The sequence below is a fragment of the Varroa jacobsoni genome, unplaced genomic scaffold (genome assembly GCF_002532875.2).
Source record: "Varroa jacobsoni isolate VJ856 unplaced genomic scaffold, vjacob_1.0 scaffold_149, whole genome shotgun sequence".
NCBI classification, from domain to species: domain Eukaryota; kingdom Metazoa; phylum Arthropoda; class Arachnida; order Mesostigmata; family Varroidae; genus Varroa; species Varroa jacobsoni.
Window position 1 is genome coordinate 189,779 of NW_019213051.1, and position 17,774 is coordinate 207,552.

Consider the following 17,774-nt stretch of genomic DNA (forward strand, 5'->3'; position numbering starts at 1 on the left):
TTATGACCGCTTTTAAGTCAAAATTGCAAATATTTTTTAGAATTTAATATTATGAAACTAAATATACACCATTTGTATCAATGATCTTTTGCCATTTTTTTTTTTGATAATGCCGTAATATCATCACTATAAAACTTCCATTGTTTCGAGCTGAAAAATTGTGACAAGTCATTTTGCATCCTTCTGATTAGGCTAAATTAATACCATTAAGGGAGTTCTGCGGAAACTGGCACAGATGATAGTCTGATGGTGTAACGTTGGGCATACAGTTGATGCATTAAAATTTTCTAGCCAAGTTCTCTTCATTTTTGCTAGACAGGTAAAAAAGTGCATGGCCTGACATTGTCGTGGTGAAAGATTTTGCTTCTTTTCTTTACTAATTTCGGTCGGTTCTTCCCAATAATCTTGTTAGATATTAAATAGATTTTTGAACCAATCTGTTTCACAGGCGGCAACAACTCATAATGCGCGATTCCTTTCCAGTCTCAAAAAACATAGCACCATCTTTTTTAGCGTCAGTCTGAGATATGTTACATATAGAAAGCATTTTTTTATTTGCACGTTATTGTCGTACGTGATCTGCTTTTAATTAGGCGCGATCAACCGCTTTAGAAAGAGCTCTATATCGTTGCGTTTCTTTAAAGCTTTCCAGATAGAAATATGACTGGGTTAATTTTTTCACGTCAATTCGTGTGACACTTAAGCATCGAACTTTTTCTGCAGCCAGCCTTCTTCAACTGGTTTAAAACTGTATAGTGTTGGATGCTTAATCGCTTATCGATATTATGGATACCCAAACATAGGTAAATTTACGTAATAATTTCACCGACTTTTTTGCAATTGATCAACTACTACGAGGAGCATCTTAGTAGTGCAATTTCCAGAACGAAAACGATCGAACCATTTATAAGCTATTTCTTTCGATAATGCGACAATTTTGATAATTTCGACAAAGAGCACAATTTTCTTTCGAGCCCGAACAGCATATGTGCCTCTAGCCTAATAAAATTGTTAAAAAAAGAAGAATTTTTGCAGAAATTTTACTCATCTATAAGGCGTTTTGCCTTCAATCACAAAAACATTCCAGCAGTTTGAAGTATTTACTGCTGCCACATTTCATTTTTCAAATGACACTAAGGCTAACCCAATGCGACTCATATGACCTGAAACATGTAGGCTTGAAGCTATCCTTTTTTTTGACAAGCCAATATGTCATTTGTATCTAAACTATTTTTGTTTACATTCCCCTCCATATTTCTTTACTTCTGCTACTTTGCCAGCAACAACAATTGACAGCCAGAATACCATTAGAATGTTTTACAAAGTTTACTCGGACTGTAAGCAGAAGAGACATACCGCTGAAGATAAATATATAACAAGTAGCCTCATATAATCTCACTAACTTGTTGTTTTTTAGTCGTTGAACCACTATCTGGTTATTATGATTATATTAGCCTTTTGAATATTGCACACAAAAACATCACGTTGATTTGTGATCATCTATGGTATGGCCCACATAAATCGAGATCCGTAGTAGAGAGTGGCACGAGCAGAACGACGGCGCGTCTCACCGTCAGCAGCGCTCGTACTTGATCAGCGGTAGCACCTTGAGCACGGCTGCAGATAATAAGGCGGTAGGGTATCGCCTTTACAATCCGGCAGGCTCGAACCGTCCAACAGTCGCGGCAGATTCAACATTCACGCAAAAGCAAATGTTAGTTCGGTCGTCGCCGATGAGAAATACGAAGGGGGCTAAAAACGACGTTGTTTTGTTTTCAAGAGTATCGTGACTCTTTTTACCCAAACAGCTGCTTCTTGGTGCGGAACAAATCGTCTGAAACAACATAACGGCAGTATCGGAAACTTGAAATACTTATATGTTTATCGGTTACCACTTCAAGCTTGTCGTCACTCAGTTGTATTTTTCGGTTTGCTTGAAGACGTTGTTTACGAAGCGGACGGTTTAAAGCTGTTGACTAGCTAAATGCAAACCAAGGACGTAAGTACGATCACGCGAGTATGATTTGGTATTAAACGATGAGCAACAATGCGTCAAGTTGATTAGCGAAGCGATATCTAGGTTATTTTCGCGATCAGAGATAGACAAAGGCCTTGGCACGGGTATAGTACACGACTTGTCATCATATGATTGTACTGCCGCAGCACTTCGCTCTCCTCAACGAACAAGACACCGTTTGACAAACCTTTGAATGATCATAAGCATCGACTTTGAGCCCAGGTTTAGACCAGGTTGCAGCCCAATCGAAACGAAAACTGGTGGTATTCACTGTTGTCGGCAGTAAGGATATATTGCCAGATGTTGATCAACCAAGTAGGCTTTCATACACCATCAGTCCCCAATAAGCTGCCGAAAACATCGGGTACGGTATACTCGAGATAAGTACTATCAAGAAGATAATACTGCTAAACGAAACTACAGATATCCTTTAGGTCTCGAGTTGTACATTTGCCATCACCATTAAGCATTCATCAGACGACTAGGACGAAACGAAATGCACCTATGCCCAGATTTGTATCTAAAAATTTAGAAGCTGGGGGTATCCTGTGCGACGTTCATTGGCCACTAGCAGCTAAGGCTAACCTTGAAATCCTGGGAATATGCAACTATAACGATGCGCTTTTTGTCCTTCTGTCGAGTTGCAATATAGGTTTTCAACCCGAGGCAGCTTAACAAAAACAACTGCGGTGCTTCTCTATGAGAACATTCACATCATGATGCGTTCGTCGGGACATACTAGATTGACTGAGACTCTCACGGCTAGTACAAGCAGTGGCACAATAAAAGCTCACATCATTGTAACGGCCACTTGCAAATCTGACAGCTTGAGATATAGACTGGCCCATCAGAGGATGCATTGTTGTGTATCGTTCGCGACCCTGCAAGGCCGACACGTGCCTCAAACAGAGCATCCCGTTTTACATACGCCAAGTCATATCGCATTGAAATGACCGATGACTAGACGTGCTGCAAAAAAAAGAACGGGGGTAATCAAGGTTTGTGCGAAGCCGTCGGCGCTATCCTTGCATGATATTTGCGCGGTAAAGACCGAGGAAATGATTGGCCATATTGAGCGTGACGATGACTACAAGGATTGATATAGTGAAACCGACAATGATGACAAGTTTTTGGTATCTTCTTGCCATTCGTGTACTGTAACGTTAGTATTTGCATTGTGTATTCCAAGACCTGATAAGTTGACGTTAAGCAGCAACAGATAAATTTAAAGGCAGTACTGTTGGAGACGTGCAAGCGGGTACCGGGCTTGCACACGAACGCGCATACAGAAACATTAGTGCTCTGGTTAGGTGCACCAGCTATTGCAAGTAGTGCACCTATTGCCGTAGACCTTTGACCTACAGACTGCACTGTTAACACCTGTATAATTTTTAGAGATGTGTTCAAGCGCACCACAATATCTAGTATTTTTGACGCTGGTTTCTAGACTAGCTCTCCAGTGCTTTTAATTAACCTCTCCGAATTTGTCCCAAAGATCCCTTTATTCGCTAAGCTACAAAACGGCCTACGTCAAACCACATTGCATACTACCACTACTAAATAGCGTGTACTGATGTTGGTGATATCCTAAGCCGTATCGAACTTGAGCCGCAATCCATTATGAGGGTGAACCCTGTCATCTAGTCCAGCTATTTTCGCCAAGTAGGACTCAATGCTTGCTACTAGGTCCAACAACTGTGCTTTGCAAAACAATAGGCAACGTGAGAACTGACACGCTCTTTGTCACCAATTAGCGCACTTCATGACGGCGTTCGATTACCTGGCAAAACAACCACCCACAAGCGGAAGGTTCATTTTGTGTAGGTGTGTTAAAGTACAATTTCAGGGGTCGCTAAATTCGGTGTGGTGTCTAATTGGCACGGTTGCTCATGAATTGCCCAAAATTACAAAATCACTGAGTTATTCACACAAGATCACTAAATCACGCACACGATGGTTACTTGGACGTTACAGCACAGCTCGGTCTCTATCTGAACGTTTCGTGTATGTTAAACTTGTCGAAGCGTGAATTTTGCCCTTGACGCCAGATTCTGATTGGCAATTGGTTTTGCTGGGATTTACCACACACCCCCCAGATCACACAAACCGAATAGTTTGGGACTTATCTAGTATGTCCTTTAATTCGTTCGCAGAACGTGACTACAATTGATACATACAATTTTTATTAATGAACCCTACTGATTGAGTTTCCCTCAATTGGACCGGGACGAATTCCACAATGGGAATCCAATGAGAGGGCATTAAGTAAAAATTGAATTCATCCGCGCCTAACAACGAGTGAATTATTACGAAAATATTAAATACTGCTTAGGCAATGGTCCACAGCTATACTAATAGAAATTTAGCAATGCACTATATACAGAAACGTGCATAAACCTTCCCTAGAAGGCACGCACACGGAAAGTCGCGTTCTCTAAGGTATCTTTAGCGACATCCGAGACGCAAGTCGCGTTGAAAGCATAGATGGCTGTTGCGAACGGCAGCATAGCTAGCACGTTTGTTTTCTCGAAATAACTTAGAAAGAATGAATCTTACTCGCGGCACCAAAATGTGAAACATAGCAAGACGATCTAAAAATCATAATCGCATCCACATATTTAAAAAAATTGAAAGATTGAAAGCTACTCGAACTACATTACGCTATTCCTTATCCTTCTATTACCAAGATTTCTTTTTATTAGCGCTAAGCCCGAGATGTTTAACTGCCAACTAATATTACTGCTCAATAGATTGAGCTAACTGGGTTACCTAACGTTTGAGAAAAACGTCTTCAATTGTATAAAATTGAGTTGTTAGTTTTCTCTTTGTTTCGATTCTATTTTTTTGTCTTGACATTCAACATGACCGGCGTAATCGGCGGCTTCCTAGATTCTGGATTATTTCGAGAAGCACTAGTAGAAGGCAATTATCTAATCTTCGTCAGCCCGCCATTCGTAAACTAGCATTTCACTTCGCCCATCCATCTCTATGTGGGTGTTCCCATGTCAACTCCTAGCTATCTAAGTCAGGCAAAGCAGCCCTTTATAGCCTGTTGTCCACCTATCTCTCAGATTCTAAGAAATTCGGTCAGCTTTACGGTCAGCGATTCCTGAAGCTGATGAGAACAGCACAGACTCAGCAGGCTTCAAATGTGAGGTGCCCAGCAACCACCTCTAATGGATTATATCTGAGCTTTTTAAACCATCATGGTGGCCCCGTCGTTTCTTTTGGTGCACCCTTTCTACCAAAAAGTGCCTGCTCGGTATTTAGTTTCCAGGATTTTGACTCTGGGCGTCTTCGTGTCACGCTGTTCGGATCAGAGCTTTCAGCTCCGATGCAGCTTTTTATTCCTCTCAGACTAAACCTAGTCTCTGTCCCATGTAGTCGAAGCAAAATCCCGCAAGGGTCTAAGTTTCTCCACATCGCCCCCAAGAGGATAGACTTTTGTGCAAGGAAAGTAAACGGGTTGGAAAGCCTTGCCTTCCTTCCGTTGGTTGAACACCAAATCGGTTACCGTCGGTTGTTGGTTGCGCCGCAAATATAGAGCGAACGAAGGACAGCGGGTAGAAAAGAGATGAGTATGGATAGATGGCAACGTAGGCAGCATGCGTAAAAGAGAGTATAGGGTACCGGTCATGGAAAGGAAACATTTTAGAGCAAGTTCGAAGAGGAACTCGCTGTCGAATGCAAATGGTGGAAACGATTGCAAACAAATGTAGAAACAATGCCTTGCTTATGCGGCTAAGTAATCCCGCATGGCCTGCAAAATATCTCAAAGGCAGCGTTAGGCTTCTTAATGGTGGTTCTAAAATACAAAAATCTAAGCAAGCTAATTAACATTGATTGTTTTTTCTAAATTGCTTCCTAAGCCAAATGCAGCAGTTGTATCAAAGTGTTGTATGTTAAAAATGTATACAAAGAATACAAAAACAGATTCTCGTCAGAATCATTGCCGAATGATTCCTTAATAAACTCATTTAAAAACCAAATGCATTTGCCGTAAACCAAGTTTGTATATATTCCGAGAATAACAAGTCAAGGTTATATTAAATAAAAATGTTTTTAGCCAATAAAGCATTTTGACTTTACTCGGAAATATTAATATGCTGCGAGTAATTTCGGCTGAATAAATATTTCGACTTTTAACTGGCGGTACTGTCGTTTAGCTTTGTCTCACACAGGTTAAATAAGTTGCTGAGCTCTCTCGTCTTCTGATTGTAAAATTAGCAGTCGTTAATAGTTTACCGCTATAATAGTGACATATTGTTATAGCATAGTATATGCTTGTCGGTGGCTGTTGAAACTAATGGCAACAACAATCTATTCGGGCTCGCACTAGAGCTAAAGTTCTCAAGATAAATAATTTTTTCAGTTAGTGAGGGCGTTATAGTGTGTTCATTAAGGAATTACAATACCTCAGGCGATATATGTTTTTAACTATATATAATCATAATACGCAGCAACTCCACATTAAGCTATAATTTTTTAGCTATGTGTAAGAAAGGTTATCGAATATAATCATAATGGAGGTTTTACTGTGAGTACGCTTCGGGATCGTAATAGTTAGAGAAGAAAAGCTTAAAATATAAAATTAAAAAAAAAGTATCGTATCATAATTAGGAAAATTAGGCGCATCTTTTGCTTGAAGTGGAAAATCCTATCAATCATGGCAATACCGTTTGTCCTAACGACTAGTAAGCAAGGAAGGCCACGACGCGGATTGTGCACCATTTGTAAACCAAGAAAAAGGATACCACATTAAGATATAATGGTAAGTATTAAACTAAAAATTGAGCAAACCATTAACGATTAAAATTAATGTTCCGTAATTGAGATACTATGTAAAAGTTTGGATGTGGAGTTTGACCACTATTATATTGATGTTCAAAAATATCACTTATGAATTTCAATCACTATTAACAAACATATTCTTTGCTAACGCGTGGCCGTTTGACCTCGCAAAAAACAAATATAGACGACGTTTTTTTTAGATAAAGCAAAGCGATAGGTAAAGTTTTAAGTACGAAATCTATTAGTATTAGTTGACAAGCGCTTGAAATGAATAAAAGAGAGACATACAGGGAGAGAGTAAGAACATAGGGATGTCTGAGAATTATACAAACTCTAGCCTGAAGCAATAGCTGGGATGCCTAAATGTAATATGCTAAATGAATTAGAGCTAGCTATACGAAATGGTAGAAATCAATAAGAGAAAAATAGAAATGGCGTTATATCTGAAAAATATGGAGCCAAAAAATTAATACCAAAAAACCTCGAAGTTGATAAGTAGAATCCTTAGTGGTGTCTCTGCATCAAGAACTACGTAACGTAGTTATCTTTAATTCCGGAACACAAACACCACGTATGATTAATGGATTGTATACTTAAAATAAGACATAATTAGCAAGTGAGCAAGTAACATGACCCTGAATTGTCTCAAACTGAGGCTATATGAAAAACCCAATTGTGTATTATGTTGTGCGCTATTTCATAAATAAAACCAGTGTGACGGTGCCCCATAAATTGGAAAAATATCTAAGTGATAATCATTTTCTTAATTTAAATTGGCGATAAGATACGGTCTGTTATGTAAAAGAATTAACAGCTGATGTTGGTGATTGTAAAAATTGGAAGATTATAACAGGTAACATTAGAAAGGCCGCTAGAGCAATTTAGTTACCAGCGGAGCTTCGAAATGAGCTCTTGCGTATGTGACTGATGGTGTTCATTCCTTCGTTCATTCATCAAGTATTGCGACATTATTATGCAATGGCCTTCTCTTACCCGGAAATAATTTTTTAACAGTAGTCGTATGTTAGCAGATTAAAAGACCCAAAAAAACAAGGATTTAAAACGGCCAAGATGTCGGAAAGGTGCAAAAAGCTCAAGACTAATCGTTGAAATTTACGTGAATGACTTCATAAACAACAGGTTCTAACCTTTCGAAAACAGATGGCAGTCTGTGTATGAAAAGATCAGTATTGTCAAAAATAGCCTTTGGCACTAGTTTAAGAAATTTCGAGCCTTTTCATTCTCAATTCCATCGAGCATTTTCCACTTAACCTCAGGGAAGCCTTTTTCGAATTGTTTGGAAGCCATATGGAAACTGGTAATACCGTAGATTGTCGACTTCGAAAGAAAAAGAGTAGGATACTGGTAGGAATTTATCCTGCGTGAGTGATATTAGGTGATCTTTGCTTATATTGTAAAAACGAGGGTTTTGCTTTCTGGCATGACGAAGAAATAACTGGCTTTAGTGCAGTACCAGAAATATGGACGAGCGGGTTGTTATGAAGAACAGCCCAACGAAGTTCGTAAGAATGTAAATAGGATACACTGTGAAGCACGACCCACATACAATAGAGCAACCCTATGACCACGAAAAGATTACATGCAAGATCGTTGCTTACTAGCTTTCCTTCTATGTCAACGCTAAAATCATTTAGTTTTCGTTAGACAAAAGATGACGGTTTGAAAACAGACTTCGACAAGAAAAATAGCCGAAAATTTAGTGAGAAACAGCTCAGAAAAGCATGATCAAACGTAGAGATATAAAATGTGTTAGAATAAATTTCATATAATAACTGGGCTGACAAGTTTGTTTCTAAAGGCATGATGCAGTTCGAACGTAGCTAGCTAGTTGGCTGGAAAAGATATTCTTGATTCGCACAGATTTGCAAGTGCAAAGGACAGGAAAACGCAAAGCATTGTAGTTTATAACATATAGACACATTCGAACCCATATCGCGAGTGATATAACCTACCCTTAACGATGAGACCACATTTGTAAATCTTGTAATTTGTTAGTCCAAAACATATGATACAAAAACTGTCGTTTGCATAGATACAATTGGGCATAAAATGATGCGGTAGTCTCGAGTCTTACTCAAGGCAGCGCTACCTAGGTAAGTTGCGCCATCGGAGTGGATTACACGACTACACAGTCGTCGATTTATGTATTTCGTTTGCAATTCATTTCTCAGCCTGCCATAAAAGGTAATACTCATACCACTATATTATATGTTCTAACGTCTAAGAATCGGTCATAATATCTTCAACCCTCGTTTTCACATTTTTGTTAAAATTTTTCAACAAGAAACACCCATTTTCTAAAAGTTGGTCAGATTCAACACAAATAATGAAACATTGTTACCTTACATATATTTCACAGTGGACTAAGAAATAGGTCAATGGTTCTACATGGTTGTTCATGGAATTTTGTTATAAATGTGATCACATAATGATGCATTTCGGTATACGATTCCAGATATTCCTGATAGCGATCCAGTCGTAGTAGGTCTGCACTCAGCCTACCGCACGAATGATCTCGTTAATGCCACCTGCTATTTTGGACCACTTAAGGGAACATCGTGCTCACTCAGCTGGTATATCAACGGAACTAAGGTGTGTAATTAAGAAGTATTTTAAGAATGACAGGATCTCCTAAGAAAGTCAGAACTTTTATGAAACTCAATTTATGTGTTCGCCTACACCGTGTTATCACAAAAAATTTGGCAGAAATAAAGAAAAAGGAAAAGTACGATCTTACAAGCGATAGCTCAATGTTTTTTTTTTCTTATTAATGCACAAGTTTGGCGCTAAGGACAGAAAAGTGAGCAAATATGTCATATAGGATGTTTTTTGGGAAAAACCACTGTCTTGATTGAGGGATTAAACCAGATATCCAAATCACATCTGCGCATTCACTTGAGACCCATTTCAAAAAGTAGATACAAAATGAAATTATTAGTATTAAAATTTTATATTAATCGCAGACATATTATCGAACCACACGCACCAAGCTAAGATTTCGTTTTTTTTTTTCTTTTATTAAATGCCACCCAAATGCCGACAAAACCAGAAAAATGTTAAACTGGTTATAATTGTAGAATGTTGAAGCGTGTTATTGCTTTATAAAAATTATTATTTTGGTGACCAACAGCACTATTTGAAACCGACGAAAGCATCTGAAACATATAATCCTCTAGAATAAGTTCCAACACACGATGAACGATCCAATTTACCTTTAAATGCGTGTTTGTTGATTGTAGAAATCAGGCAAAAGTATGTGAATTTGCCACCATATATTTGAAATTTTTTTGGTCACTGCATGTGACTGGTATCCTGTAACATGAAGATAGACTCCTGTAAGGTGTAGTTTTAACGCATATTTCACTTGTATATAGCTATTTTAGCTAATATTCGTAGCACTCAAACGAGCGGAGAATTACGTATCCACAACGGGATTGTAATATTATATTGTATACGGTAACGGAGATAGCTAAAAATTGACTCTCTAATATTGGGTATCAGATGTAATAATCGTATAATCATATTGAATCATCATGTAAGCTTTAGCTATCGTGGTGTATGAAGGATAATTACTCTTTCCCACTATCAGTTTTACTGTTTCTTAATGGTAAGCAACATTCCATAAATGATAGGAGCAGTTTTATAACGTAATTCGACTATATACAACAATATAAGTGATTTGTTCGATTAGCCATACCAACTGCTAAACAGAGATGTCGAACACATGTTTCTTGGGGAATACAGATAGAGTTATAGGCCAAGAATTCATTGTAGTAGTACTCTGGCAAGTATTCAGAGATTCGATATAGCACGAAGTCGTACAACATTGGAGCTTTAAGAGTTAACGCAAAAATAGCGACTCAGTGTTTTTCATTTTGAAAATGAAAATAAACTATTCCAGAAGCACGCGAAGTTCGTGCTATCAGTATGTATATGATATTATATTGCGTCAGTACAAACGAATTTTACCTGCCTGGTAAAATTTTCTATTCTGAAAAATTCCTTCCAATAAAAAATGGGCGAAAAACTCCGTTTACTTGCAGATATTTATCAAAAAATTTGCAATACCTCTCAACACAAAGGTCACTTATAACAATTGTGAATTTAGATTTTTGGGTATCATACGAAACCAATAAGTAGGCTTTTTCACTGAAAACATAAACACTTAACGTCACGTTAAGTGTTTATGCAAGAAGGCGCAACTTTTTTTTTGTCATCAAAAGATCCAATGATAAGAAATTTGCTAAAAGTTCACGAAAAATGTTCAGTCATATTTGTGTACTGATGCCTATAACGATACAAGCGAAAATCTTACTGCGAAATGTCTGATAACATAAAACTAACTAAATTAGGATTAGGGTTTAATGTAGCAAGTGAAAAAATTGCACATTTTTTGTTAGCTAAAAAGCCCATGGCATAACCTTATTGCACATGGGTCAACATATATTCCATATAACATGTTTCGTCATGGCTAAAGCGTGTGTAGGCGCACTAAAAGAGGATCTTTCAAACCATAGCCTTAAACTACTCGCAATGTTAATCGCAGTTTCTTTAACATCGAAAACTATGTTGATTTATCAATCGACATGATAGCGTTTAAACACTAGCACTAACTGGTTTAAAGAAGCTCCAACTCGGTGAAACCCATTCGTTGCAAAGAAAATTAACAAAATTCAAAGAAGTGAACGGAATCATGTCAGCATGTTAGATAATATGGCAAATGTTGCCTATAAAGATACGCCATTTACTAATGAGATGACTAACTTGTGCAACAAAGAACAAAATTGGTTGAGAGGTAACGAAAAGCCATTGTCAAAACATGGGTCGTATCGAAGTTTATAAACCATCGTCGAGCACAGTTTAGAGATTTAGAGAAGCCAAAGCATCTGCTATGAACTTCGCGCCGGTTGTAACAACTGTTGCCGATTTAACTTCGGTACGGGTCCCTTCATGCTTAACTACACTAAAATCGTTTGTAGGAATAAAATTGCGCGGAGAATGCTGTTTAAATATCTAATGCTGGCAACCACATTCAACAACAGAATTTTTCAACAGCATTAATAAAATACGGCTAAAAAAACCTAAGAACTCAATTTAGGATGTAAACATGGAGTAAATTATTCAAGTGTGAATTATCTATAGATGATACCGGCTTAATACGTTGCAAATTATGACTAAAGTGCAAACAGCTTTTGTACGAAAAAATCCAATAATTTTGCCAGCTGAAAATGTTTTTTTCAAACTATTGGTGAGTTGATCCACCCTTGCCAGCGTCTTTGTATTACAATTCGTGATCTTAAGCAGCTAAAAAATCACTAGGAAAGTAATTAAAATATGTGACATATACATGCCATTCAAGGAACTACAGCTTCGGAGCTAATTCTTGCACTCCAAAGTTTTGTAATTGAGCGAAGCTTTCGATTTATTCATACTGGTGTAGATTTTTCTGGAACCATTTATCTAAGAAAAAATATAAACATTAAACGTGAATGTTGCGTTTTCCTATATGCCTAAGAGCGATTCACTTTCCAGTTAGTTTCAGACATTTCAGCTCACAAATATAAACTTACATTAAAGGTTCATCAACAGGTTTTCTTTAGGGTCTAAATATGCTCTGATAACAACATATAATTTAAAAGGGCTCTGAAAAGTAAACTTTTCAGCGTACAACAAAAAATTTTTTAAGTAAACTGACTAAGCGAGATAGAAGTTCGCGTTTTACTACCGAAAAAACATATTGATTTTTTTTGCTACGGTCTGCTACTTCATTGGTTGCCTAATCGAAAGAACGGTAGGTATGGTAACAGAATATTGGATACTATCATTGTCGTATATTGTCAGTTATCCTTATTGACATTAAGGTAATAGTTAATCAAAGCCTTCTATTGGTAGTCAGCTTAGACGAAGATAAAATTGAGGCAATTTACCCAGTTTTTCTTTTTTTTACTTATCGTTGTAAGACGGCTTTTACAGCAACGAATAACAAGATCCGTATGCTGATGAAAACATTAATATTTTTTTCATGACTAGAAATTTCAAAAGAATACAGCTGCAAATCCTAAATATTTGTATCCTCTAAAATGTCAGCGTTTATTGACCGTCAAATAAAGTTCTAAATTCTTTCGGTCCTTAGGGCAGCCAACAGGTGATCTCAAAAGATTTGTATCAATCAGACTCGGTTCGGGTCAAATTGAAACGGCCGATTAGACTGCTCTGTAGAATGAAAGTTTGAATAATATCAATTTATTTAAAAAGAGGCGTAAAAAGCTAAATACCATTATAAACACACACTGGCTTTAATCTACGATGTAAGGTGGTAGTAATAACTATGATTCTCAACGGACTAGCCTGATGTCCACAGCATAATTAAAAAATTATACTTGAATATCCAGATGATTTCTAAGATTAAGATACAGTATCGCAGTCGCTACACTGGGGGCCATCTGTGGTGGCACTTATCGTCCCCACTACTCTTGGATAAGTCGGTTCAAATAATGTATTACTAGATAGCACAAGCTTTAAATTTAAAAATATTATTGAAATCCATAATTTATGTGAATCTATTACTGCTGGTAAATGAAGAAGAACAGTTTTCACAAATATTTCCTCGAATTTCACACCACATGCTTAGGAGCTTAACATAGCAGGAACAAACGAACGACTGACGTCCCATCATGGCCTCTGTTTGTTGCTATATAATATTGGGCTGATTTTGGTTAAAAAAAGGTGTTGTTAAGGATTATAGTCCGAAGCCTGTTCTGCCGAACAAGACATTTTCACAGCTAAGTATATCTTGCACTATTAAAACACTATGGAGGCGAGCACAACGTCTTCAAACTGTAACAAATAAATTGAATTACGCTAATACAGAAATGTTAGCACTTATACTAAATACACTCCACGCGAAAGGATACCGCGCTTCATAAGTTCAAACTAATCCTATATTTAAGCGTATTAAATCAATAACTTATTTCATAAGATACTTCAAAATATAGATGTCTATGCCAAATTAGGAAGTACTGTAATTTCGGAAACGGTTGATCGCTTGGCTGAAATGCACCATTTCATCTTTGCACATGCAGTATTGCATGTACCTGCTTTCAACCGGTCAGTCAATTTGAAGTCTCAACTTACCAAAGTTTCCTTATCAAAGTCGAACGGCTCAAAAGTTATACTGATGGCTAGGCGTGCAGAAAAGCTATTTCTAGACTACACTTTTTAGCCAAACACATAATGTGTTGTTATTCAATGAAATACTCGTAGTGAACAATGACAGATTCGGTGAAAATAATTAAGTCTTATATGTACATGATAATTCGATTGTAACTACACAAGCTGCTTTGAACTTGTCGGGAATACACGGTTGCGTTCCCGCTTTAAAAATCCAAGAGTTAGAATTACAAATGATACCAAAATATCCGGTGTGCGCTATTGTAACACATCAGGGCATGGAGTATGACACCACTCGATTGGTCTTCAATGACAGCCCCGTAAGCATAAATCTATGTGTTTCTACACAACAAGATTTTATTGGTTGTAATGCATATATGAATTAAGTTAAGAACCACTAAACGCGAATATTAATCATGGGCATTCATTTGAACACAGAGCTCCACGACGTTTTCACATATTTGCGCGAGCACCCACAGGTAAGCCGCCCACTCTTCATCGAGAAACGGATCGACCCATTTATCTCAGACTTTTAGTGTTCCATCACGTTGGATTTGTTGTGGCCCTTGTACCCCTCTACATGTCGTTTATGGGGCCATTCGAAGGTGTCAGATGGAAATAAGCTAATTTTAAGAAACACAGCACAAGCGAGCCGTTCAGTTGCTTAATATACTCATATATCTGGCTTTGGTGGGTTTGTTCGCTTCACCTATAAAACGCGAATGAATACAATAGTTTCTCTCGCAGCGACTATCAACTGGACAAAAAAGACTATGGTCACTACGCCAACTTGGGTAAACGGAAGAAAAGCTGCCAGAAATCTTGTGGCAATGTGTACATAATAGATGAAGATGAAACATGTCTACAATAGCACGGATAAGCTAGTTCGTTTAACTCACTTTGAATACCCTAGAATCTGTGTCATTACATACCCATATGCGCCCTCATAAATCTTTATAACCAAATTAAATGTACTATTTACTAAAACCAAGTCGGGCTTTTATGTGTCTTTGCGTGTCTATCTTCAGGTGAAAAAAGAACTTGAATCACTTATGGATCGAGTGCATGATGACGGTCGAGTAACACTGGTACGATCATTGGTGTTTAGCGTACAACCACGTCATGTGGATCATAAGGGTAAATTGAGGTTACGCTGTCGTGGGCAGATTGGCGTCACCTATCAACTGAATAGTGAAGAGATCCGAGTGAGGGCTCGAACAAACAGTAGCCGTTTGCACGTAATAAGAGGTATGACACAGCGGATTTGTATATTTGCGTTAGTTCTTACGATAAACACCCCTAGATCAGTTTTGGAGGGCCGGACAGGAGAACTGCATTTAGATTTCAAACACAGCCTTAAAAGCTGCCTAGCTTTATTGTTAAAACGTATGTATAACTTATTATGCATTCTTTGGTTAAAATTATAACGCTCACAAAAAATTCATTCAAAAAAGATAACTCACTGAAAAACTGAATAGTTATGCTTATACAAATAAACACCTTGTAACCATGTGAAGCCGCATTTTACTAAGAAAACATTATTTAATTTGTACAGTATGTAAATGTTTGTCTAGATGATGCTATTATCATGCGCCAATTTTGACTATACATAAAATTTCGTTTCCAGTATTGCTAAGGAGGTTATCCTCAACAGTACCATATAAAAGGCACAATACTCGTCAAAATTTCTTCCCAGTGTTATACATAATACTAATATTCCAATAACCAATCTACATGCACGATATAGTCTATTTTGTGACTCTAGCAGAGTTTGACAATATTAGTGTGGCTGTTTGGTTAGGTCATGGAAGGTGCTGTACATCCAGTGTTTTTATTACGTATTTAATTTACTTATATTAAGCTCCTCAATTTAAAATTCAACTCAGCTTATAGGTTTCGAGAAAATAAAAGGCTCTACCTGGATGCTAAACTTGTGTGAAAGACACCCCATAGCTAAGTATTCCCGATATTAAGATCGTACTACAAATCATAAGCTTGCCATTATTTCCTAATTGATTGTCGTCATGGTGATAGTTCTATAAATCCCTAACACAATCAACACAGGTCATGTTTTTTTGACTACTTTTTTAGGTAAACATGTAATTGCCAGGTACTGGTGTGCGGGATACATAGTGCTCATGAGATTTTTTTTTTTAAATAATTGTTGACAGATCGCACAGTTTTGTCAGAACTACAAGAGGACTAAGCCTACCTAATCAAGTTTTGGCCATAATTTGTCGGTCATTAATAGATATAATTTGCCCGCAATTTGTTCATTACCATGTAGAAACATGTCTCCTGTTGTTTCCCCTCTGTTCGGTTTGCTACAGGCTTGTTTATATACCTGCACTCGGAAGTATGCTCTTTTTCGTCTGAGGGTGTTTAGCATGTGGTAGTGCTTCCTTCATGATTTTTCATATCTTCCCATTTCTTACACAGTCATAGTTTCCAGTCGAATATCACACGGTTTAGAGTTGTTTGGAGCTGTTTGTCGAGATTGATCGGGTAGAAATTATACAAGGCAGAACAACGGTACATTTGTGTATTTATTGCCTACATATAGAAGCCAGCGCCTTGGGAGATTCTCAACACTTGCCCCAATTTGGTTATCAATGATTTGTTTAAAGGTGTTCACGGTAGGACACATTACTTCAGCTCATCGCGTGGAAGCAAGTGATAAAAATGTAAGGACACAGGGGTTGAACTCATCGCTCGAATTTGTTTTATTTTTATTTATTTTTTTTAATTTTAATTAGTCACAAATTTAAAATTCAAGCACAGCGATAAGACTGTGCGTTATTGTTGAATAGCTACACTGCTTGCTGTTGATTGCCACGCCATACCAATTTGGAATACTTGTTGCCGTTGAGCGTTTCTTTTTGGAGCAAAATCTAGTAATAACAGATGTTTTCGATATTCATCTATTTAACCCTATCATCGGATTCCTATCCTGTTTGACATCATTCATTCTCCTGGCCTATCTGTGATGAATGGCACAGACCAATGCATGTCTCGTCGGTGGCGATGGCGTGCCCAAGCAAATTTTTAGCTCATAATCGTCGCCTTAATTGTCTCTATCGTACATCACGTGTTATCATTTGTTTTGTATTCCGTTTGTGAGAAAGCCATTTTTGCTTTTAATTTTCGTCTTTAGTATTTTCTTTATAAATTCATGATAGATCCTTTAAAGAACCTTATATTAAGCTAACGGGAAACGTCTTGTCCGCGTTCTGTCTAAAAATTCCCTAAATCACAAAAACTTGTTCTTATATCTGAGGCCTAGAAGTATAATAATTTTCTTTGTGGTCTTTAACCTCTTAATTTTCGTTATTAAAGCGATTACATACGTTCCGAATTGCTATTTCGCTGAGTCCCGTCATCGCCGTCACATTCAAAACCAAATCGAAATTTAATTACTGAGCGTCAATTTCCAGCTCTAAACAATATTTTTGCCTCTAAACCAATTATTCTCCGCGGATACCTTATCAGCTTATAGCCATAAATGGATAAAGGCTTCACAAAAATCCTTCGTAAATGTTGTTTTCTGTTGCCATGCAGCTGAAAAGTCCGTAATTTTTTTAAGTAATTTTTTTGACTTGCTAAATATCGTTGGTGTTTGTAATATAGTACGTCGTACGTAATGAGCAACAGAGTATTTCCTTCTATTTCAACGTTTGCAATTATCCTTGTATATCGTGGTCGTACTATTGTTAGCCTAAAATACAAATACTTTAAAGGCCTTTGACCTTTCCGACTCGAAATTTACAGAAACTCG

The 17,774-nt window shown here is 37.4% G+C and overlaps 1 protein-coding gene across 11 annotated transcripts in view; it reads left to right on the plus strand.

The window, feature by feature from the left end:
* The window catches only part of LOC111269636 (uncharacterized), a 178,946-nt gene that overhangs the window by 129,375 nt on the left and 31,797 nt on the right, over positions 1 to 17,774 (plus strand). For all 11 annotated transcript variants that reach the window (XR_015314657.1, XR_015314659.1, XM_086972158.1 and 8 more), the window contains 2 exons: positions 9,285 to 9,421; positions 15,028 to 15,247. Coding sequence is in view for 9 of the 11 variants with exons in the window: in XM_086972158.1 (XP_086828284.1) it covers positions 9,285 to 9,421; positions 15,028 to 15,247 (357 nt within the window). In the remaining 2 variants the exon portion in view is untranslated. The remainder of the gene's footprint in view (positions 1 to 9,284; positions 9,422 to 15,027; positions 15,248 to 17,774) is intronic.